The sequence below is a fragment of the Ambystoma mexicanum genome, chromosome 10 (assembly GCF_040938575.1).
Source record: "Ambystoma mexicanum isolate Mex_15411 chromosome 10, UKY_AmexF1_1, whole genome shotgun sequence".
In the NCBI taxonomy this organism is placed as follows: Eukaryota; Metazoa; Chordata; class Amphibia; order Caudata; family Ambystomatidae; genus Ambystoma; species Ambystoma mexicanum.
The window spans coordinates 1,468,643,622-1,468,667,087 of NC_090932.1; the positions used below are offsets into that span (position 1 = coordinate 1,468,643,622).

At 46.6% G+C, this 23,466-nt stretch overlaps 1 protein-coding gene across 2 annotated transcripts in view; it reads left to right on the forward strand.

Moving 5' to 3' along the window:
* Window positions 1–23,466, forward strand: part of ANAPC7 (anaphase promoting complex subunit 7) — a 588,909-nt gene that overhangs the window by 158,628 nt on the left and 406,815 nt on the right. For both annotated transcript variants that reach the window (XM_069619555.1, XM_069619554.1), the window contains exons 2-3: window positions 18,904–19,090; window positions 20,983–21,102. In XM_069619555.1, the coding sequence (XP_069475656.1) occupies window positions 18,904–19,090; window positions 20,983–21,102 (307 nt within the window). The remainder of the gene's footprint in view (window positions 1–18,903; window positions 19,091–20,982; window positions 21,103–23,466) is intronic.

Sequence of the window (23,466 nt, forward strand, 5' to 3'; positions counted from 1 at the left end):
GGAAAGAAGTCAGCCAGTTCAGTGCATGGTCTGTGATGCCGAGGGTATCACAGAGCTGTTTTAAGAGGATAGAATGGGTGACTGTGTCGCAAGGCTGATGAGAGATCAAGGAGAATGAGAACAGCAGGAGAGTTAGTCAAGATTTGCGAGCATGTCTTCACGGGCATTCAGGAGAGCAGTTTCTGTGCCTCTGGATGCCCGGAATCTAGATTGGAGGCAGTCAACAAGTTCAGTATGAAGGGTCAGTTGGGGGAGGATCAACTTCTCCATGAGTTTACCCAGGAGGAGGGTGACGGAGATAAGGCGATAATTAGCTGGACAGGAGGGGTCAGCAGATGGCTTTTTTTAGAAGAGGGTGCACAAGGGAGTGCTTGACGGATAGCAGGAAAGAGGCAAAGGAGTGGTTACAGAAATCTGCAAGAGCCAGGCCAAGAGAGGAGATATTGTCCTTAATGATTCTGGAAGAGCAGGGGAGCGCCTGTTCGGATGAGACTTTCATAGGGCGGACAACTTTGAGACCTCATCAGGTGCAATGGGCAGGAGGGGGAGGAGAGTACGGGAGTGGAGGGAGGGGACCCAAGGGGTGCTGGAGAGCAGAGGCAGGAGTGGAGATGGAGTGGTGGAGAGTGAGGACAGGAAGTTAAATGGGAGGCCAAAGCGGTGCAGAGAGCCTGGGAAGAAAGGAGAGAGGTGGAGACTGCAATGGGATTGGCGAGTTCCTTGCAGATTTTGAAAAGTTCAGCCATGTTAGTGGCTTGAGAGATGTGGGCTCGGGTGTTGGTCCTCTTCTTGGAGCGTATAGAAAAACGTAGCCTTTGGAGCAAGCAACAGACCAGTTTGTCGGAGGGTGAACCCAAGGCCTGCCACTTCCGTTCAGCAACTCTGCACTTACGTTTCAGAAAAAGCTAGATCGGTGTCATACCAACCTTTGCCCTTGGTGGCAGGCTTCAGGTGGATCCTTATGACCGGGGCAATGATGTCAAGGGTGTTGGAGATGGAGCAGTGAAGGTTAGCAAGGACGGAGTCAGAAGAGGAGCCGGAGGCAGGAGGGGGGATGAAAGTGGAAGTAAAAGCAGTGACTGACACTCGCTTCATCGGTCGAATGACTGCGAAGGAGGCTGGCAGTGCAGGAGGTGCCTCGGACCTAGGGCTCCCAAGCGGGAGGAGAGGAGAGAGTGATTGGACCAGGAGTGGGGGATGGTGATCGGGTTAGAGATCAGGATGTCTCCAGAGATGAAGGCATCCAAAGTGTGTCATGCTTATTGGGTCAGACCGGAAGGAAGAATAGTGAGAGAGGAGTCACAGAGGTCACGAAACAGTGAAGTGGCTGATTCAGGAGAGTCAAGATGGATGTTGAAGTCGCAGAGGAGGAGGAGTTCAGAAGCAGAGGTCAAGAGGGAGAAGGTGAGTTTGGCCCATTCAGAGGAAGAGAGTTGGGGCGGGGGGGGGCCTGTAGATGGTAGCAAGGGTGAGTGAGAGAGTAGGAGAGACACTGAGCCTACAGATGAGTCATTCAAGAGGAGTAGGATTGAGTAGGTATGATAGAAGTAGAGACCTACCTAGGGAAAATCAGGCCCACTCCACCTCTGGTGCTGTGGGGCCTGGGTTTGCAGAGGAGTTTGTAGCCCTCAGGAAGGAGATTGTCAAGAACAGTGACGGAGCTGGCACTGAACTACGTCTTGTTAAGGGCGAGGATGTCTAGGTCAGGTCTTCAAGAAGGAGACCGATTTTAGAACCGTGTTCGACAGCAGAACGATTATTAAGAGTAGCTAAGTGAAGCTGATTACCATTTTAGAAAGTTTTCTGAGGAGGAGTACAGGGGCATGGTACTCTCGTCGGTAGTGGTGGAGAGGTTAGAGGGGAGGAAGGAGGAGTAGCAGGAGAAGGGAGGAAGTTAATGAGAGAGGGCAGGCGCCAGTCAAGAAGAAGAGTAAACTGAGAAACTTGGGCCATGATAGTGCCATTGTGATAGACATCAATGATGCACCTAAAGGATGAGAGGTATGCCACGAGTACTTCCCATCTGGTGCCTCCATTAACGTGTGAAGAGGAGAAATGGGAGAGAGTAGAGTCCAAGTGGGGAGTCCATAGGTCTGGGGGGGCGACAGAAAAGAGGATGTCGGTAATAGTCTGCCTAGAAGTATCTTTGATGTAGGTGTCGGCAATAGGTAGGCCTGGATTAGATGGCAGGAGGGCTTTTTTTAAGCTTTTTTCTTCCAGATCTCGTGAGGGAGATAGGATAGGTGATAGAATAGCAGTTAGAGGAGATGGGGTGAGATGGAGAGTGCTGTGTTAGTGGTGGTTGGGGGCGGGGGGGGAGAGTGACAGATTGGGGAGCTGCAGAGTGCACAAATAAACTTGCCAGGCGGCCTAGCAGCCAAGCCGGTGCAGATGGAGGAGGTGCTCTAAACACCAGCATTATTCACAGGAGCACTGTTGCAAGGGGCAAGGCAGGACCACACAGGCGGGGTGTGGGGAGGACACTGGAGTGCAGCAGAAGGCAGTTTAAAGGCTATGCTTTCAGTGTGTAAACATAAGGATGCAACAGCGGGAGAAGAAAAAAACTGGTTGCTAGTCACAATCGGGACATGATGCTAGTTGCACCAGTTAACTCCCAAAATCAAGGTCTGGCACAGCCAGATTTGAATCTAAAAGCAAGCCGCCAAATTGTAGAAACATTGAGACCAGATGTGTTTAAACGACCATAATCGATTTTGGAGCAAAGGGCTGTAAGTAGTTAAAGGGAAACACAGATGTACACATGATTGTTTGCAATTTATAGGAGAGGGGCATAACAGGTATTGTGTGGGCAGCTTGTAAATGTGTCAAGGGAGCCACTCCAGAATCGGATGAGTTCAAAAAATGAAATACATGGAAAATGGCAGCATTTTACAGGGCAAAGGAAGCGGCTAGATTCGATTTTCCAACAGATAATGCAAAATGCAACAACTTAGGTGAGGCCAACAATTGGCAGAATACAAGATTAGAGTCTATATACAAGAGGAGTGCCAGAGCAGGGCACAGGTGTAAGCAGTGGTCGGGACCGGTGCTTCTCTACTTTTTTAAATGACCTTTTTACAGTTCCTATACTTTTATTTTAAAAAGAATGGTTTCGCTTTAAAATGTAACTTGCCCTTTCAGTGCACTGCACTGAACGTTCCCTTAACCAGCAGGTGCAAATGTTTGATGGTGTGTATTGTGTGTGGGAGGGGACATGATGATGGGGTTTGTGGGGAGTGGGTGCAGGCCAGCAGGGAACATAGTTCCACTACTTCTTTTCGTACACTTCGACCACTGGGTGTAAGTACATCCAGATTTGGAAATGTAAAAAAAGCAGGGACAAAGCAGCAGTTGACCCGTGCATAGCTATTCAGTCGTCTAGATTTGAAGTACACACATTTTTCAAGCACCTAGTAATGAGTTATTAGGCACCCCGGTTCGAAATGCACACAAGACAATGCGGGACATTTAGCAGGGCAGCAGAATTTTCCTAGTACCAAGATTTGACTTTCACAATCATAGGAAAAAGCGTGTAAAAATCCAGACGGAGGCAGCAGAGTATGAACATCCCAGATGATAGCGAGATCATGCCTGGGAGAAATAACATAACGAAGGCAGCTCCAGTAGCAGGCAGAGGAGGCAGTCCCCCTGCTTAGATGGCGGCAGCCATCTTCCAGTGGTGTGTGTAATATAAATATATAAGTATATATATTTTTATATAATATATCAGCGGCAGTGTAGTTATGGTTAAGTTGCTAAACTCATAGGAAGAGCACTTTTTCGGCGATTTATAACCTCGCACCCCCTGGAGGAATCCTCACCAAACTTTGCAAAAAAAAGTTTATTGGCCGGTGCTGAATTATTTTCGCCAAGTTGGGTGAGGTTTAGTGTGGGGGGGGGGGCAAAGTTATAGGGGGGGTCCCAAAAACTTTTTTCTTTTTTTCCATATACTGAATGGGGGGGAAAACATTGCGCACGGCTACAACGCGAATGACTGGACGGATTTTCACCAATTTTGCGGTAGGAGCGGGGGCTTGGGTCAGAAAGCATGCTTTTGTGTGTTTGATGGAACTCCGACCAGTGATTATTTTTCATTTTTTTTTTTAAAAATTATTTTTTGTGTGTGCAAAATACTGAAATGTACCTCCCCAAAAAAATTTGTGATATCGGGACCCTTTTCCCTGTTGGCCTGCGGTACGGCGTGATGTTGGCTAACATTTGACGCGGCCAGTGGTTGGCTGGAGGGAAGCTTTCTTTGCGTCAACGTTTTTGGGGAAACTCTGCCATTGTGTATCGGAGGATAGTGGCAACCTGAAAGGCTTTGGGAAACATGGTTTGCAAGATCGGCTGAGTGAAAGAGGGCGAAGCGAAGATCTTGGCAATGTTTTGTGCTGTAGGCTACAGCTGCCGGTGGTTATGTTGACTTAGTGCGTTTGTGTTGTTTTACGGCGGTGGGTTTGTGGCGAAATGTTCCCATGCTTGTCTGACTTGTTTTGTAGTGGTTGTGGGTAAGGCATAGCCTTTATACTGCATGGGCATGGCATGTAGAAAGAGCCTAGGGCTTGGGCACCACTGCCGCAATGTAATGCCTCCATGCATGGGAGAGCAGTGAGGCACTTAGCGGTTAGGTATGCAGCCGAGTTTGGTCCCACCGTTGCTGCAAGGGAGGCCATAACGACATGGAGAAATGGAAGGATTGTTTGGCAGCACACTGTTGCGATATAGACCATTCCTGCAGCTACTGACATACACTGCATTGGAGGTTAGGTGCACAGGGGACTATCGTATTTTGGTCAGTGTAGGCAGACTGTATAGGGGATGGGGAGTGCATTGGAGATAATGAGGATATTTGCAGTCGGTGCACTATGTTGTGTTGTGCCTGCAAAGGCCCTACTGCCTTGTGTGCATGGGTACAGCTCTTGGTTGGAAGTAGGTGTGAGAATGTTGCCTTGTTTGGGTCCGTTAGTGTAGCTATACGTACTTGTAGGCAGGAAAGCACAGTGGGAAATGTTACCATGCATGCCTCTATTGCCTTCCAGTGGGTGTGTAATAGGACAAGGCAGTTGGGTGCCTAGGGCTTGGGCACAGCCTTGTTTTAGGGAGGGCAGTCAGACATTGGCACATGGAAGGAATCTGTTCGCAGGTACTTGCATATACTTTATTGGTGGGTAGTTGTAGGTAGAGGCGACTATCATTTTTTGGTGAGTGCAGGCAGACTCCATTGGGGGATGGGGGAGTACATTGGAGACGATATGAGGATATTTGCAGTCGGAGTGCTATGGTGTATTGTGCCTGCAAAACTCATACTGGCTTGTGTGCATGGCTGGGGCCCTTGGACATAACAGGGAGGGCACTGGTTGGAAGTAGGTAACAGAGTTGTCTTGATTGGGTTCATTACTGTACCGATGTGTACCTGTGGACAGAAAAGGTAAGTGGTCCCTTGTTTCCATGCATGGGTCTATTGCTTTGCCGTGGGTGTGGCGAAGGAGTAGGCTGTTGCTAAGAAACCTGCAACGCAATGCTGCTATGTATGGGAGTACCTTGATATTTGTATGTGGGTTGCAGACATATGTACAAAGAGTACTTTCACTTTGCCTTAGGTCATTTGCATAAGTTATTATAAGCATACCTTGTGCCACACAATACATTTGTAAATATGTAAGTGTCCTAAGGTCTGCGCCTTTGCAGAATCACTGTGGAGGACATGGTGCAGTTGGTAAAGGAGCATTGGTGAGATAAGACACCATTTGTGTTGGGAGTGGTGTGGGCCGTGAACAGAGCCTCGCTTCAGGGAATGTAGTAAGAAAGTGGGACATGAAAGGATTGTTTTACTGCGTAACGTTTGTGACATGGCCCATGTATGCAGATACTAATATAAAGCGTTGTGGGGTAGGTGCGCAGGTGACAACCTTCAGAGGCAATTTGGGTGAGGAGTGTATTACAGATATAGGGATTTTTGTAATCGGTGTACCATGTTGGTGTTGGGAGTGGCAAGCGCCTAATGCTGTGTATGGATGGCTACGGGCCTTTGACGTAACAATGTGGACATTGTTCGGAAGTAGGTTTCAGAATGTTGCCTTCTTAGGGTCAGTTCTTATACTGCTATGTAACTCCAGTGTACACGGTTGGAAATATGTACGTCTCCTGTGGGTGCTCACTGTCACAGCATGGTTGTGGAGGAAATGTTGCAGTTGGCACACCAGTAGAGGTGGCGTCAATTGACTGCACTTGAATATGGTGTACTTCATTGGCCTTGTTGCCATTCACGGACTGAGATGCCACAATTAATGTACAGTATGGTATACCTCTCATACCCTGTACTTTGAGAGCAAAGGAAGGTAGTGTGACATGACACAAGTTAATAAGCATTACACATGTAAAGTATGGATAATGTACATTCCAACACACATACATTTGCAGTCGACAACAACATGAACGCCGTTAAGTCCAGCTATATATGGGATGGCAGGCCATCTGACTCTTACCTTTGTTAGGCGTACTTGTTGAGATGGGCAATGGAAATGGTTGGAGCTTTTAGTGTGTGCAATTCTAATATGTGCATTGCTTCCGTTAGCTATTTTTTATTTATTTGCATTTTTAAAGCGCTCACACAGCCAGCGGGCATCGAGGCGCTGTTACAGGAATTGTTTCTTGTTTTTTTTTTTTCTTAAGTGCGCGGACCTGGGGATCAAACATGTGGTGCTTCAAGTCGTCTTGCTTCCAAGGCGAACACGTTGTCACTGAGATATCCTCCCGGAACACGTTGCCACTGGGCTATGCCTGTGTGCTGCATACACCATCACAGCAGTCACTGGCGTCGGTGACTTTACTTGTGGACAGTTGTTTTCACGGCGTGCACTCCATGTATTTATTGTATGTGTGTGCCAAGCATAGCGCACTCTGTCATGTGAGCACCTAGCTCGGGAAAGGAATAACATAAAAGCAAAAGCGGACATGCGCATACAGAGTGCACAGTTCCAGAACATTCCATACTTTAGTAGCAATACAGTGAGTGGTTGGAAGTGCTTTATTTTGCCACAGAATGTAAAGTTGGTGCATTCACCGTTTTTTATTTTGCAAACAAAATCAAGTGACCAATGCCGTCTGTGCAATTCTGTACTTCTATTCTCGTCTAGCAAGTGGGAAAAGGAGTACGTAGTGGTGCTTGGTGGCCCTTGTGGAAGAATACATTTTCTTTGAAAGGTAGAGAAGGTAGCTTCTAGTGCCTCTGGGATGCCTTACAGAATAAAGGTTTGCAGGTTGGTTCGTATAGCAGGAACCGCAAGTGGACATACCGGGCCATATCGGTCGGCTCAGATAATAACGATGGAAAATAAATTGCTTATGGTAATCTTACAATGGTTGGTCCACCAGCCGTCTATTGGAACATGGAAGCGGCGGCACGCGATGTAAGGTGCAAGATATCCGAGTAGAAAGAGGAATAAGAGTAGATGTAAGTAGCAGGTATTGGTTGCGGCGTGCAGGACAAAACTTTGCGGGAAGGATAAAGTAGTAATAGCTGCCTGCCTGATGGACCATGAACTGTGTCCGTGCATAGCGTCGTATGTTCACCCACTGCCTTGGTCTCTGGTTTGTAGGTAATACTGTGATTGTACGGCTGCACACAAGAAAATGTCTTGGAACCGTTTTAGGACTAGATGCTGTTTTCATGTGTTTCATTTTTACAAAAGTTGATAGTGGTAGCGAGTGTAGTCGGACCCACGGCAAAATGTGTCTGTGTATCTGCAAAGAAAGTAATATGACAATAAACCTAATGGGGCACCTCAGATTGCTGGAGAATGGAGGAGCTGCTTTGGTATGAAGTGCGTCAATGAAATGTGAGCTGTAGATGTTTGTGTGCCGGTTGACCGCTGCGTGCACCTGTGGCCGTTACAACGTTCAGTACACTGAGGGTGCGTAGACGTAGTAATTGTGTTAAAGGGCATACAAAGGGCAGAACAGGGACTGTAGCAGTGTACGAGTGCTCAGAAGTTGTGGTGCTTAAGTGTACGACTTGCGTGCCATGTTAGTCTTGCCTTGTATGTCTGCATTTGGAGGGGGTGGGGAAGAATGGCAGCAAAAGAAAGTACACTGACAGTTGCAATTTACTGGGAATGGTGGAGACATGGCAGTGTAACAGTGTTTTTTTCTACTGCCATCACAAAAGTCCCTGTAATGTACAGAGAGAAAGTGAGCGGTAGAGTACGTTTTTAAATATGCATACTCAGGAGCACGTTAATAAATGTTAATCGTATTACAAATGTGATGTAAAGGTGTACTTGCATAATTTCGGCAAATTCCATGCTTCTATTGGGTGGCCGTGAAATTGCAGTGTACGGCGTATGGGATCGTTGCAGACTACCTTTGGGGAACATGGACAGAGGAACTGCAGTGTAAGTTATGTATCTTTTTTTGCTAGACTTCTATACAATATCTGACCTTGGAGATAAACCTGCTTCACCCTCAAGGCTGTTTTTATAATGGGTGTGTGTCCTGTTGATGGAGAGGTATGTTAGGTTTCGGTTTCCGGAGATGATGCAGGAAAAAAGAAAGGAATCAGCCGTCAACATGTTTCCATTGTAGCATGTATTTAGGAATGTTGGTAGTGTCATTACGGTGAAGGTAGTGCAACGTGCAAGTTGATATGATGGTGCCGTACAAATAGTGCTGTGAATGCACAGATGGCAAAATATATAAAATGTGCTTTTACAGTAGGTAAGGACCACTTGCATGTGCAGCGTGTTACGAGGCAACAGTGGGTGATGTCAGACTGTGTTCGCTGCTTCAGAAGATGTGGGTGGCCCATTGTACGCAGTTTGGTGTCATGCTGCATGACCTTGTTTGGGGCTACTGTTCAAGAAAGGAAAGCAGTTAGTGTGAACGTTTGTCTAACAGTGTAAAGGGGTTATGGGCTTTAAATGGTGTTTTCTTTACACAATAAAAAAAGGAAACAGAAGTTTAAAAAGTTAAGCAGTAAGGCAGTGGTTGCAATATGGCTGGGGAGCTATGATCTATGCGCTGCAGTGACATATGGGTTGGATACGTTTCCTGGAAATGGTGTACATAACAATGAAAATGACCTAATGGCCTACAAGGTGCCAGTGGAAAGCAAGGAGACAAATGTATCAGCAGTTATGGCAGTATTGTTGTGATTGTGCAGATTGTAGGGTAGGTTACTGTAGTGTTGTTAATTCAGTGTGTGCACTTATGATAGGCTTAGGTGGCCAGTGTACATAGGAAACAGGTTATGTATTCTGTGGAAGAAATAACAGCCAATGTCATCTGTAGTGGCTAAGGGGTAGGTGGCTGTGATATGTGTGGTGTTAGTGATACATGGATAGATGTTTGTATGTATAGTTCTGCAGTGCAGCGGCAATAGTGGGCAGGGTGTACAATGTTCATTGTATGGATGAAGGCCCTACAATGTACAGGGTGTAGTGAAGCGTGTTGGGCGTAGGCACAAGCTGCATACTGTAATATAAGTGTGCATTGTAAATGGTGGTATTGGTATGTGTATAGCAGAAATAAGTGCACATATTGCACTGTGGATATTGTAAAGAAGTATGACAATCGTTACAGACTTACTGTTTGGATTGAGGAAGGCCTGCACTGTGTTTTGTGTATGCAGTGTAAAATGTTGTGGTACTGGTTGCTGCATTATCTGTGGGGAAACGAGAACAGAATATGTTGGCACAGGTATTTTGTTAGTTTGCAGTCCACTACATAGCATACATTTCTTTATTTTGTGGACCCTCATAACTAATACTTCTTAAGTACTATGCTTTGAACCTGTGTACTGTGCAATCAGTGCAGTTCCTGTGGTTCTTTGCATAATCATTGGGTCTGTGGGGGAAACAAAATGCATGCTGGATTAAAAGAAAAAACTTCTAATTTTCGTTGCTACTATGGTGCACAATGAATGAATGAATGCACATTTCCAGTACAAGGTGCTACCCTTTGGCCTCAACTCAGCCCTCATGGTATTTACCAGGCTCATGAATGCAGTGGCAGTCCTCCTCGGGGCCCAGGGCCACCATGTATACGCGTTCCTGGACGACTGGCTCGTCAGGGCGAGATCCCCAGAGGGGGTGGTCCACACTTCCTCTGCACTTATTAGTACGCTCCATGACCTGGGGTTTACTATCAACCTCAACAAGTCTCCACTGCAGCCCACAGTTTCTCACCTTCCTGGGCCTCATCTGGGATACCAGTTTCGAGAAAGTGTTTCCCTCGGAGGACAAGATTACGACCATCAAGAGGGCCTCTACGCACTTCCTTACCAGACCAGTGACTTCGGCTTGGTGGTATCAGCACCTACTTGGTATCATGGCAGCAGTCCTCTTGGCCGTGCCGCACATGAGGCTCTGGATGAGAAGAGTGCAGCTGCACTTCGCAGCCTCATGGAATCGGGAGAAAGGCTCCCAAGCCGAGCTGGTCAGCATACCGCCTTCTCTAAACTCGGACCTCATGTGGTTGTCAAAGGACTGCAATCTGTGGACCAGCAGGCCATTCCGACAGCCGGCTCCGCAGGTCACCATTACGACGGACTCCTCCCTAGAGGGCTGGGGAGCCACTCTGGACAGCCACAGCGTCCAGAGTCTGGACCCAGCAGGAGTCTCATATCAACTGGCTGGAGCTCAAAGCCATCTGGCTAGCCCTCTGGGCCTTCACTCATCCGGTGCAGGACTGTCCCGAACAGACCGACATCTCCACCAGCATGTACTATGTCAACAAGCAGGGGGAGGTACCAGGTCCCCTCTGCTTTGTGACCTAGCGGTCTGCATGTGGAAATGGGCCCTGGAAACATCTACCTCATGGCCGTCCACCTCCTGGGGAGGCCAACTTGGAAGCGGACAGGCTCCGCATGCTGGGAGCGGACAATTATGAGTGGCAATTGAACGACCAGGTGGTCTTAACGCATGGGGCCCTCCTCAGGTGGATCTATTTGCTTCCTGGAAGAACAGGAAGTGCCAGCAGTTCACGTCTTGGCAGGGACAGGGCCCCGCCTCCCTGGGCGACTCCATGCAGATTCAATGGGAGGGAATGACGGCCTATGCCTTTCCTCCCACACTCCTGATCCCCAGGGTACTTTGCAAGATGAAGGAAGCTCGTCACCTCACCATCATGCTGCTAGTGCCTTGGTGGCCAGCGAGGCTGTGGTTCTCTGAATTACTCTGTCTATCGGACAGAATACCCATTCACCTTCCGCTTGGCCCAGGGGAAGGGTTCTCCACCCGCTCCTCAGAAGTTAGCCCTTGCAGCGTGTTTCCTGAGCAGATCACCCTCTAGCACCTGAGCCTCTAGGGCTAACCTGGAGATCATCCAGGGCGCTAGGAGCAAGGCCACTAGGAGCCAATACAAGAGTAAATGGAGCAGGTTCTATCACTGGGTAGAGTCTAAGGAGATCGAACCCCTGACGTGCATGCTGGATGATGTGCTCTCGTTCTCGACACACCTTGTCCACTCAGGCGTACAGGTGGACACATGTCGCCCCTATCTGGCAGCCATAGGGGCCTACAGGAATTCGGAGGAGGAGGTCTTCTCCTGTTCCGACCCAATTTTCAAGAAACATCTGACATGCTTGTCCAGACTGTATCCGCCCATCAAGAGGCCACATGGACCTCAATGTGGTGTTGGGCACCTTGGCGCACAAACCCTTCGAGCCATGGTGTCCCCGGACATCTGGCTGGTCACCATCAAGACAGCTCTGTTAGTAGGACTCGCCTCCGCAGTGTCAGCGAGATCCAGGCTCTGGTGGCTTCAGAGCCCTATACCACTTTCCACAAGGACAACAAGTTGGTCCTACGGACTTACCCGGTGTTCCTACCTACGGTACCCTACGCTTTCTATCTGAACAATGAAATAGTATTGCCTACTTTCTTTGCGGACCCCAAGGACGAGGCTCAGAGTCTCTTACACTGTCTAGATGTCAAACGCGCTCTGAAATTCTATCTGGATAGGACCAAGGGCTTCCGCAAGTCAGACGCACTGTCACTTTTGGTGGCTCCAGATCCGGTTATCAGGTGTCCAAGGCGTCTATCGCAAGGTGGATGGTTGTGGCCACGCAAGCTGCTGCCAGCCAACATGCACGCTCACGCGGGCAGAGCCACGGCCATCGCCTTCCAGCGGCAGGTCAGAAGCAGGGCAGCTACCTGGGCAACACCTTCAGCTTTCTGTAAGCATTACTGTTTGGACGCCGGCTCAAAGTCAGACGCGACCTTCGGACAGGCAGTTCTAAGTAACTTGTTTACTTAAGGAGGGTCTCCTCTCCACCCTGGGGCTACATTCAGTGGTAATCGCCCATACAGTATGGAGGAAAGGGGACGGGACGTAAGTAATTACAAGTTACTCACCGTAGTCCTTAGTCCCCTTTCCTCAATACATCCCACCATTCCCCCCCTGCCCCCTAATAATACAGGTGTCATTAGGCAATGATGAATATTGTTGACGCGTCAATGGGGACTGAGGAGTGGTGCCGGTAGGCAGTCGGAGGAGTGCATGCTCCCAGGGCCACACCCCCGCGCGCCTCTAAATTTAAAGGGGAAGAAGGTTTTTCTGGTGAAAAAGGTTCCATCTCCTGTCCCTAGGAAGGGACGCCCATACAGTATGGAGGAAAGGGGACTAACCGTATGTTAGTCACCACGGTGACTAATTTGTAATTTTTAGATTGCCCAAGTTGAGGACATTGAGGAAGGGGAGGAGGTTTTCCTTTGTGAGTTTGCGTACATTAAGGGCCAAAGTAGACTGGGTGGGGTTGATGAAGGGTTTCTACCTTAAGCCAGCTGTTAGGGTGAATTTAATGATGTGGTGGCCGGGCCACGGGCAGGGAGAGTTGGCTTCAACGGGTACTTGACAGTTCAAGTCTACTAACCAGTCCAGGGTTCGCCCCTTATTGTGGGTGGCATTGTTGACACATTGGTGGAACCCATGGGAGGTGAGGGTTGTAGCCAGCAATGTGGCTGGGAGATCCTAGGGGTCATTGAGTTTAGGTCACCTAGAAGGATCGTCTGGGAGGTGGGCTTGAGGTTGCCCCTTAGGATGAAGAGTAGATCTTCTTCGAAGGATATTGTGGGGCTTGGTGGGCAGTATATTAGCAGTATCGAGATGGTGTTGGTGGGAGAGGTGGGCAATTAAATGGTCAGGGTGTCAGTTACTTATGGGCGTGGCTGGTGCAAGTCTAATGGTATGGTAGTCCTTTGCAATAAGGGCTACACCGGCTCCTCTAGAGTTGGCTCTGTCACTCCTGTATATCGTATAGCTGATGGAGAGGGTAAGCGCCAACATAGGGCCTGAGGCTGCGTTTAGCCAAGTTTCAGTGATGGCTAGGGAGTTTAGGTTGTTTTTGGTGATGAGGTCGTAGATGTCTAAAGAATGTGCAGGCAAGGAGCGGGCGTTGATGAGGGCTAGATTGAGGTCATTGGCCGTAGTGATAGGTTGGTAGTCCTGGTGGGTGGGTATCCCACATGGCAGTGAGGCTGGGGTGGAACGTTATTGTTTGTGGAGAGTTATTGGCGATGGTAGTGGTTATAGCAGTGATGTGTGCAGGATCAAGGGCAGAGCCATCCACTCGCACAGTGGAATGCCGGGCGACCAGCGGCGTAGAACTGGTGTAAGGAACTTGGGTCTGAGCCGGGCATTCGGTGAGGATGGTGTCAGAATGGTTGAGCATGGTAATAGTGGAGGTGTTTGTAATAGCAGTTGAGACAGGGGTGATGATAGGTGTTGGGGCGTGTATGGTAGGGTTAACGGAGTTCCCAGGCGGGGCAACGTGGCACTCAAGATGGCGCATGAGCAGTTGGCGACAGCACAACAGTCGCTAGGTATGATTAGCTAAGTTGACGGGCGATGCATCATGACAAACATTGCATAGAACACGAGCAGTTGGCAAAGTAACATAGCAATCATTGGGAAGTACGTGAGCAGTAGGGTTAGCTAAGTTAGCAGGTGATACATCATAACCAACATTGCTTGGAACGTGAGCAGTGGGTGAAGCCACATAGCAATCATTAGCTAGTATATAAGTTAACAGGCGATACAGCATGACAATTGGTGGCAGTTAGGTTAGAGATGTGCACAGAGGCAAACGTCGGTGCAGGGCAAGGAGCAGTATGAACGTTCAGTGCCTGTGGGTGGCTTTGTGTAGGTGCAAGTGCATCATGCACGTTTCGTGGTCCCATATGGGTGACGTGAGGTGAATGGGCATGCCTTGGTGGCTTAGTTTGAATAAGCCACTTGATGGCTGTGGACATTAGAGTGCTCCCAGGAGATGTTAAGAGGCGGTGGGGGGGCGAAGAGAGGGATGTGGGTTAATTCACATGTTGGAGTGTAATACAGGGCGATGTGGAGCGGAGCGAATGGGTATAGGTCGGTTACCTTTGGAGTGAGTCCTGCAGCCGAACCGTGCATTGCGGTCTGCAGTTACAGGCGGTAAGGCACAGAAAGCTGGTGCGCGGGCAAGGCGAGCAGAGTGTTCCGGGTAAGCAGTAGATACCTTTCCATACCTAGATACCTTTCCATGTCGACAAGCGGACAGTACCCGAGTCCGTCCAGTGTGGGTTTCTGGCATGTTGGTAGGGCATTTTGCAGAAAGTTGGAGGGAGGGATAGTATGATGGTGGGGGAGGTCTGAGAATGAGGGACGCATAGTCGAAGCCCGAGTTTTTGCACATTGTAAGTACTTGTTAATAGTAGGCGTAAGCGCCCAGGACCCGGATATGCCAAGACAGGCATGAGCCTTAGGAAAGAGCCTTTGGAAAAGGCCGGCTCCGCCTTCTGGCTCCAAAGCTCCGGTATTAGCATTGCTATTTTAACAGATGGAAACAGTTTGTTTTCATATGTTGTAAAAAGTGTAACATCAACACCGAATATTCCTTTCCTCTTTTATTTTCTCGACTTTGGTCTAGTATTTAATTCCTTAAAGGTTCACCTGGCTGCACTGTCTGCTTACGCAACATCCTAAAACAGAACCCTGGAGAATGGCAGTTATCAAAGCTTTCATAGAAGCTTTTAAATGTTTAGACCCACCGGTAGCTAACCCGTTTGCGATCTAAATGTTAACTTAATGATCCTCACTTTGAGCCGTTGCACAAAGGACCTCCCATATAAGGTAGCTTTCCTTGTAGGGTGAGAAACCTGAAGGTGTTTGACCCGCTATTGCCCTGGGGATCTGTCATCCAGGTGGCCAGGACACAGCCATTGCTTTTGAATCCAGTTCCTTGGGGTGTACCAGTGCAGGCGGGTCCCCCTGGATTGGGAGTGGAAGTGGGACACCGAACGGGGTGACCTGGTATCCCTTCCCTACCTTTACCCCATCCTACCAGGTAGGATACTTGGGGATTCGACCCACCACCCGCCCCCCACTTTTCCGACACAAACACTTTCTCATGGACACCTCACTGTGAGGGATAACAGACTAATACCCAAGCCGTATATCTGACATGTCCCAACACGATTGCCAGGCAGGGTCAGGCCATTACTGATCATTACACACACCTGACTTGCATCACACTTCCCCACACGGATAAAAGGCGGAGCACGAGAGCACACTCTGAGTGAGGCAAAGCACACGAGGAAACAGCAGTTCCAAGATGGCAGTTTAATACAACGCTAAAGACGGCAAAACCGAAAAGGAATCCAAAGGATGGGCCCTTGACCTTTTCACTGAAAGACCGCAACTTTTATGAGCCTTCGAGGATAGAAAACATAAGACCTGGAATTAAAGCTAAAGACTCCTGCATTGTGTGTGGCACTCCTGCGTTGATAGTCAAGGCGGGCAGAAGCAGTTGCCGCCGTGGTACTGTCCTTTGCTCCTACAACAAAGAAAAGCCAGTGAAGGCAGCACAGCGGTGAGTTGGGGCAACTGATACCAACCCGGGCTGTCTGGAACCCAAGGTTGCAAGCGTCAACATTGCATGAAGGAATTTGAAGAGGACGGGGCATGAATCGTATTTGGCAAGTGATGCAAACATAATTAATGCACCAAATGAATGACTGAACTTTGAAGCGAAGATAGATACCATAAACACAGTTAAACAGAGTTGTCCAGCACTACGTGCATGCTCATTCAAAAGTCTGTTAGGTATCCAAACCCAAAAGGGACAAATGTAAAGAGAAGAAATTGTAAAATCGAAGTGGTCCTGCAATGGATCAAGCTAAATCCTGTGCACATTCGAAAGTCTTCGATACCTGATTGAAATTGGTCTGAGCCTGGCTGAGGGAGTCTAATTGTGTTTAAAAGGGGAATCTGAGCCTGGCTGAGGGGGATCTGGGGTGAACCGTGTGTCACCCAAAAGAATATCCTACAAACCCTGTGCTAAAGAGATCCGAGCCCGACTGAGGGGGATCCGGGTGAATGGTGAATCACCCAAAGTGAATACTTGTAGAAATCCAAAAAGGAAAATAAACTTATCATTTTTGGTTGGTTGGATTTGCCTACAGAAGGTCCCGATGTTATGATTGAATTGTATCCTTGTGCTAAAAAGCCAGAGACTGAGCTACACTTGAGTGAACCGCCTTGTCCAATGCTTCAAACGTGGGGAAGGGAGGCCAACGGCCTGAACATCCTGACATATCATTTTGAACACTTCTTTCTTTTTGTAACAGTATCCCCCTCGCTGTTTGTATTTACAGGTACGGATTGGCATTAGTTTTTTTTAGTATAGGCCCTTTTATTTTTACAAGGCACCACTGAAATTGTGTTATTTGATGATCGTAGCATGCTCCCATCTGCAGATTTAGGTTTAGAGAGGTTTATCATACCCTTGCTTAAGTTCAATAAACTCCCTTGAACTGTGGTCTTTTGTCTGTCTTACTGTTGATATCATGCCTTCCTTACAATAGCCATCACATCAATTTCCAGAATTAGTGAGCTACAAGCTTTATCAGTAGCTCAGCTGTTTGTCACAGTGCATAAAACTAAGGTTGTCCTAAGTACACACCGATGTTTTTCACCGGAATAAATAGCGAAAGTTAATGTTGTTGAATCACTAGAACTTCCAACGTTCTTTCAGAACCCTCAAAACTAGTTGGATGTATGCAGAGCAGTGATGTACTATCTTAACAAAGCATCTGAGGAAAACTGATCAGTTCTTTGCATTACTGGCAGTCGGAAGAGAAGGGGATCCTGTCTCCAAGGCTATTACTGCCAGATGGATTGTAAGGTGTATTGAACAGCGTTTTAGCCTCTCAAGCAAAACAAGTCCTTTGACTTCCAGCACACATTCTACCCGCAGTACAGGAGCTACCTCGACTTTCATCGCTAATGTGCCACTGGAAGCTATTTGTAAAGCAGAAACACAGAGTTCAGTAGACACTTTCATACAACAAGATTGTGTTGACGCACAAGCAAGAAATCATTCTCAGGGGGGACAGGATGTATTCAAAGATGCTTGTTACAGTCCCTTCAATTCACCCACCATCTCCATTAGGTGCTGCTGGCTAGTCTATGCAAAGCATGTTGTTCAAAGTAGATCCACAAGCCTCAGAAGACAGATACAAGCAACAGTAACACAATTACTGGAAGCTAGTATCTGCTTAGAATCACATGTGGCCACCCATCCGCCCCACTAAGGAAGTTGGAGGTATCACAAACCACACGATAGATATGTTTACTCAATGTTTTCATTATTGATCTAGCTCAGGAAATAATTAATTTTGGAGCCTTATTTTGAGTGGACACAAATTTGGCACACACAGCCCGCGCGCTATATGGTTCATGCCTCCTCAGGACAGAAAAGATCCCAATATGTGGGGGAGTTGAACATCCAATACATGCCTCAGAGCAAAACTACAAATCAGGTACAGATGGGCACAGATAACTGGGTATCTGCAGGAGGGGCTATGTAATCTGTAATGCTGCAAATTTGTAATGCTGTAATTTGCATGAAAGCTTGCAAATATTCAAAATAAATGACTTTGTTAGCCTAATAAAGGCTTCAACTCGTTTTCTTCTGGATCAACATTCGATTCAACCTTTGGCTAACAAGCAAACTGATGGGTGTATGTGTGTGTGTATACAGAATGAGCAGGGGCGCTGCTGGGGTTCCCCTACCACCACGAGAAAGAACCGGAGCGTCTGCATGGGTGACCTGAGGAAAGAATGGATGATGAATAAGCTGTGAAAGAAATAGCTTAAGGGAAGCCAACTCCCAAAGGTGGCATGTGTCAAAACGGTTCTATATGACTGGTACTTTGGAGTCACTTTACTGTTAGGGAGTTATTGTAAATTAAATGAGCAGGAAAGCTAGTGTGTTTTCTAATCTCAGAAGGGGGTTTCAAGTTTGAATCGCTAATGGAGATGCCCTATTTAGAATTTTGAGTTAGCAAAATGCTCATTGATTTTATGCAAAGCAGCCAGTAGCTTTGGTGCTTTTTCATTGGTGATTTCAGGGCCAGCTGAAGATTTGTGTAGGCTCGTAGTGTCCTCCCCCAAGCTCCTCCTTTAGGCCCCACTGAGCTCAATTTCACCATGCCCACTTTCTAGAGTGCTGCCCCTCAATTTCGTAATCCACTTAAAGGACTGAAAATAATATATTATATATTTTTTTTTTCCGGTATATCTGCATTATGTCCTATTTTGTTATTTATGTGGACTAACTGCACCTATCCACCAGCTTTCTCCTCCTCCTGGAGTGAAGACGGAGTGCTCTTACAATGCTATGCTATGCAAAGCAAGCTTGGTCTATCTTTTGTTTGTAGTACTTTTGCTTTACAAAATCTTTACTCCTTTTTTTCAAATCCAAGCTCTATCCCCATGTGATGCCAGTCCCGCCCACCCCAACAGCCCCACAACCAAAGCTCATTGTTACAATATAATTTGGTTTGAAAAAGGAAATGAGGTTTTTAAAAAAACGAGCAGGATCATTTATTTCACAAGTGTTCTGAATTATTTTGTTTACTTTTTTAGTGAACTATTTTCTTCATCTCAAAAGTACCAGCTCCTTGTGTATCATGCAGATTCCCTCTTTCATGATAAAGAATACAGAAATGCTGTAAGCAAGTACACAATGGCTCTGCAACAGAAGAAAGCATTAAGTAAGACTTCCAAAGTGCGACCATCGACTGGAAATGCCACAGCTGCACCGCTAAGCCAGGTACCTACCAATAAAGTAAGATGATTTGGTCACCTAGTCTTTGTTACATTTTTTAAAGGGCAAGATGAACACAAAGGGCACACAAGTGCTGTACAGTAGGTAAACGTAAACCATTACAAAACAATACACCCATAAACATACATGTCAAAATTACAGCACCATTATAAAATGCAAAAATTGGAAGACTTCTCTTCATGCCTTGGTGTAAAGTGTGCCTCCATCCGGATGTAACTGGTGAGAAATTCCAGACTTTGCTTAGGAGGTTGTTCCTTATTAGAGGTTGCCGACCTCTATTGTAAGAAGTGAGTGTGTAGATCTACTAATATTATTAATGGTGTTTTTTTATTATGGACCTAGCTTCTGGATGCAACAGGGCACTTTACGCATCCTTGTGGGAAGAATACGATGAAGAAAGCAGAGAACTAACTACTGGATAGGATGGGCAATTTGACAATCCCTTTAGGGTGTACGTTTGTGCACTTTTCTTTTAGGGGTATCGCAGCATACAACCTTTAAAATCAAAGAAGGTAATTATGAAGCCTAACCTCAGCTTTAATGGCAGCCAATGCACAATACAAAGAATTGGTTAATATGATCATATGGGCTTGGCAATTAAACGTGTTAAGCTTAAGTATACTGGATCACCTTGAGACGAGAAATCATGAAACCTGGGGAAGGCCAGCTAAAGTAGGATTACACATTTCTAGGAGTGATGGAACAAGGAGCTTAACCACTCTCCACAACTCTTGAGGGGGTGATGAAGGGATGTTCTCAACAAAACAGTCCATGTTAGATGACTCGGCATTGTATCAAATATGATTTTAAATGGTAAATCTGGAATCCAAAATGAAACAAATGATTGGGCTTGGAAAGTGAAGACAAGATTGTATTCCTCCCTCTGGCATTGAATTGGGTGGGGGATTTGGAGAAGCTCTTAAATGTTAACTTGGTTATAAAGATTATTTTGTTCCTACACAATGATCAGATCATTTGGAGCAAATGTGGAGTTTATTCGAGTCTAAATGAAGACACTCATTTGTTCCACAATTTACCAATATATGTGAAGTATGTAACATCTTTTCTTTTTAACTGACAACCATGTGAAGTTATTCTTCAATATTAAGGGTCATTTCTTGTAGAAAGCCCTCTCTGCTCATGTCCAATGTCTATTCATTTGAGAAGATGTCAATCTTTGGGCATAAAGCGCAATAGATGTATGAACTTTGATCCTCACACTTCCATTCCATACCAGTGGCTCATTATTTTGTTCTCTCATCAACCTGGTCAACATGAGGGAAAATCATGTAAAGTAAAAGCATTCTACACACACAAGACGTGTCCTGTCGGAAGCGATTACCATTGTACCCCAGACTTCTTCCCTCTGAAGCCACAACTTCCCATGTCAAGGACAGAATGATTACCTGTTGTTCTGCCCCACCAATCAGATGGTTTTATTTGGGGTGGGATCCCTAAACCCTCTGACTCCCACTCCAGAACCAGCCATTTTGTTACCTGTCCCACGGTCTTAACGTTTCCTCCTGCCATTGTAATTCTCTCCACTCGCCCACGCAGGTTTCTTCCGCACTGTTATTCTGCCCCTTACACTTTGCTATCTGCTGCTTTGTATCTGCGTTGCTAGGGAAGGAGTTGCCCTGCACAAGGTCCTCTGTGCCCTCAGAGCCTCTTGTGTGTACTTGTGCATGACAAAGTTGGGCTTTGTCAGCATAACAATCCAGCAAGAGTACATGCACAAGTCCAAGTTATGCCACACATTTAATGTTGACAAATTAAGCATGTGCCCAAATGGCTGATGAGGAAGTGACTCCATACTAATAGAATAGCATTGCAGTTCAGCATCTGTGAGAACCGTTTCACCTCTGTGTCTCTTTCAGTGTTTGCCATCCGAAATTGAAGTGAAATACAAAATGGCAGAATGTTATACCATGCTGAAGCAGGACAAGGATGCCATTGCAATATTGGATGGAATTCCTTCCAGGCAGAGAACCCCAAAGGTATGTTGTACCACCAGTGTTTAAAGTTGTTCTAAAGTTGATGACAGCCAGGATGGCACCCGATCAACAGATCCCACTGACTCAAATAAAAGTTTTGCAAGGGTTTATTGGGGATTGTATCTTCAAATTGGGGACACGTCCCTAACCCGGTCACACCTGGGTCAGCTCTCACTGATGCTATGCGCTCCTTTCTAAAATTCTTCCTTGCCCACCTCCTCCAACCGCTTCCTGAATTTCTTTTACTGTCTGTCAACCTCCTGCGATAATCCTGCAATTTTCTCCTTAAACTATCATCTACCCTAATTTCTCCTCCAATCCTTCTCTTCCTCCCACCTCCAACAACTCCCCAGCCATTACTTTCCTCCCCTCTTCTGTCCTTATCCTCCTCCAGCCCCCTTGAAAGTTCTTCCTCCTCCAATTCTCTTTCCCTAAACTCCTTCTTGCTACTGCACACCATTGCACTCTCACCTCTACAAAATTCTCATAATGCCATATGCACTTCACTCCAGCAACCTAATGACTGGGTTTAGAGCTGTTTTTATAGAGGCATGGCCCCTCCTTTCGGCTTGTGTTCCAGGCAGCAGGCTGAAGCTGTGACCGATAATGTGTTTCTTTAACCGTCATCAATGCCCCTAAAAGAATAAGGACTGCATATCTCCTCTGTGGTGTTCTGTGCCAGCCCCACTGCCTATGCCCTTGGTTTAAGCCATACCTGACCTGTTGCATTTTCTACTGTCCTGCAGTGTAGGCACGGGATGCCATCTCCAGATGTAGGCCAGGGAATAGGACAAAATTACTGAATCTAAATGACCGACCTTACAAAATGACCTAAAACACACACCACAAAGTTCGAACTACCAAAAGTTTGAACATTTCGTGGTATGTGTTTAGGTCTTTTGGAGGGGGTCAGTCAAAAAATTGTTTTTAAAGACTGCGGGGGGCTGCAAGGGTGTCCCCAGCAATCCCGGCTCACTATACTATAGGGGGACACCCCCGCAGCTCATCCGACCTTTGGCACGCAACTTGGAAAAAGAGGATTGAACTTTAAATGGTACTTTGCCAATGAATCACTCGAAGGTACAGTGCATTTGATATCTGGGCATACTGTTCAATAGATCCATTTGTGAATGGGACTGGATCGAGGGTCTAAACACCTATGCGAACATTGTCGCTTCAAGGAGCCAAGCTAAACAGGACATACACGGTAAATTCTCTCTCAAACCCGTTTTTAAGTTTTACATCCAAAAAGTCGTTGCAACAATTACATATGGTTCTGAAGCTGCCTTCAACATAGACCATGGCTTTTGGGATTACTTGGAGGGATTGTTTTGGCGGAAAATACTGAGAATCCCCCAAAATGTTTCAATAGTGGAAATTAGTTACGAACTTGGCCTGGAATCACTCTATTCTTTAGTGCTCTGGAAATCCATAGCTGCCTCTAGGAAAATGAGAGCAAGTCCAATAGCCCTACCCTATCAGATACTAGCCCTAAACGCAGAGAATCAATTTCCAGGGTTATTTTAGACGTGGTCAGATAAAATTGAAGCAATATGGAACATCGTCAACATGAAGATGGAAACAGTTATGTCAAATCCGTGTGCAAAAAAAAAAAATCAAGCATTTGGATTGGATCCAGACAACTGAGAAAAGATCCAATTTAAAATCGCCTATTCTTTTAGGTGTTGTCTCCTCTGGAATTAACCATACACCGAAATGTCTCATAACATTTCCTTTCCGTTATCATTGGAATCAGTTTGAGGTTGTGCTTAAATTTATATCCAACTAAAGAAATGCTTTTTCTAAAACACGACAAGTCTACGATAGACAACTGTCGATTCTGTCAAACCGAGGTGGAATCATCTAAAAATTTGATCACTGATTGTTTAAGCCTAATCGGGACAAGAAATGACTTTCCGAGTACATTTGCCCCCCGAACGGAAATATGGACGATTAGTGGCTTCTGCTGCTGGCAGGCCAAAATGTGAATCTATCATGTGCAGTGGTCGACGTCATGCACACGATATTGGCTGATGAATAATTGACAAACCAGCAGCTTGGTAACCTTGCTCAAATATTCAATGGCCTTGGTGAGGGGGACTGGAAACATCTTTTGGGAGGATACTTGGTATTACTCTTAGTGTACAAAGATGTAACTTAGTGAATGAAATGTAACAAAGTTTGTATTAAAACTATTGTTTATTAAAAAAAAAAGCGATGGTGCTGAGTGGGTGTCCCCCGCAACACCCTGCTCACTGTACTACACAGTATAGTGAGCGGGGGTTGCGGGGGAAACCCCTGCAGCTGCCCAAAAAAAAAGGACCCTGCGGCGCCGGATCCCAATCACAGAAGTGAAAGGGAACCGGC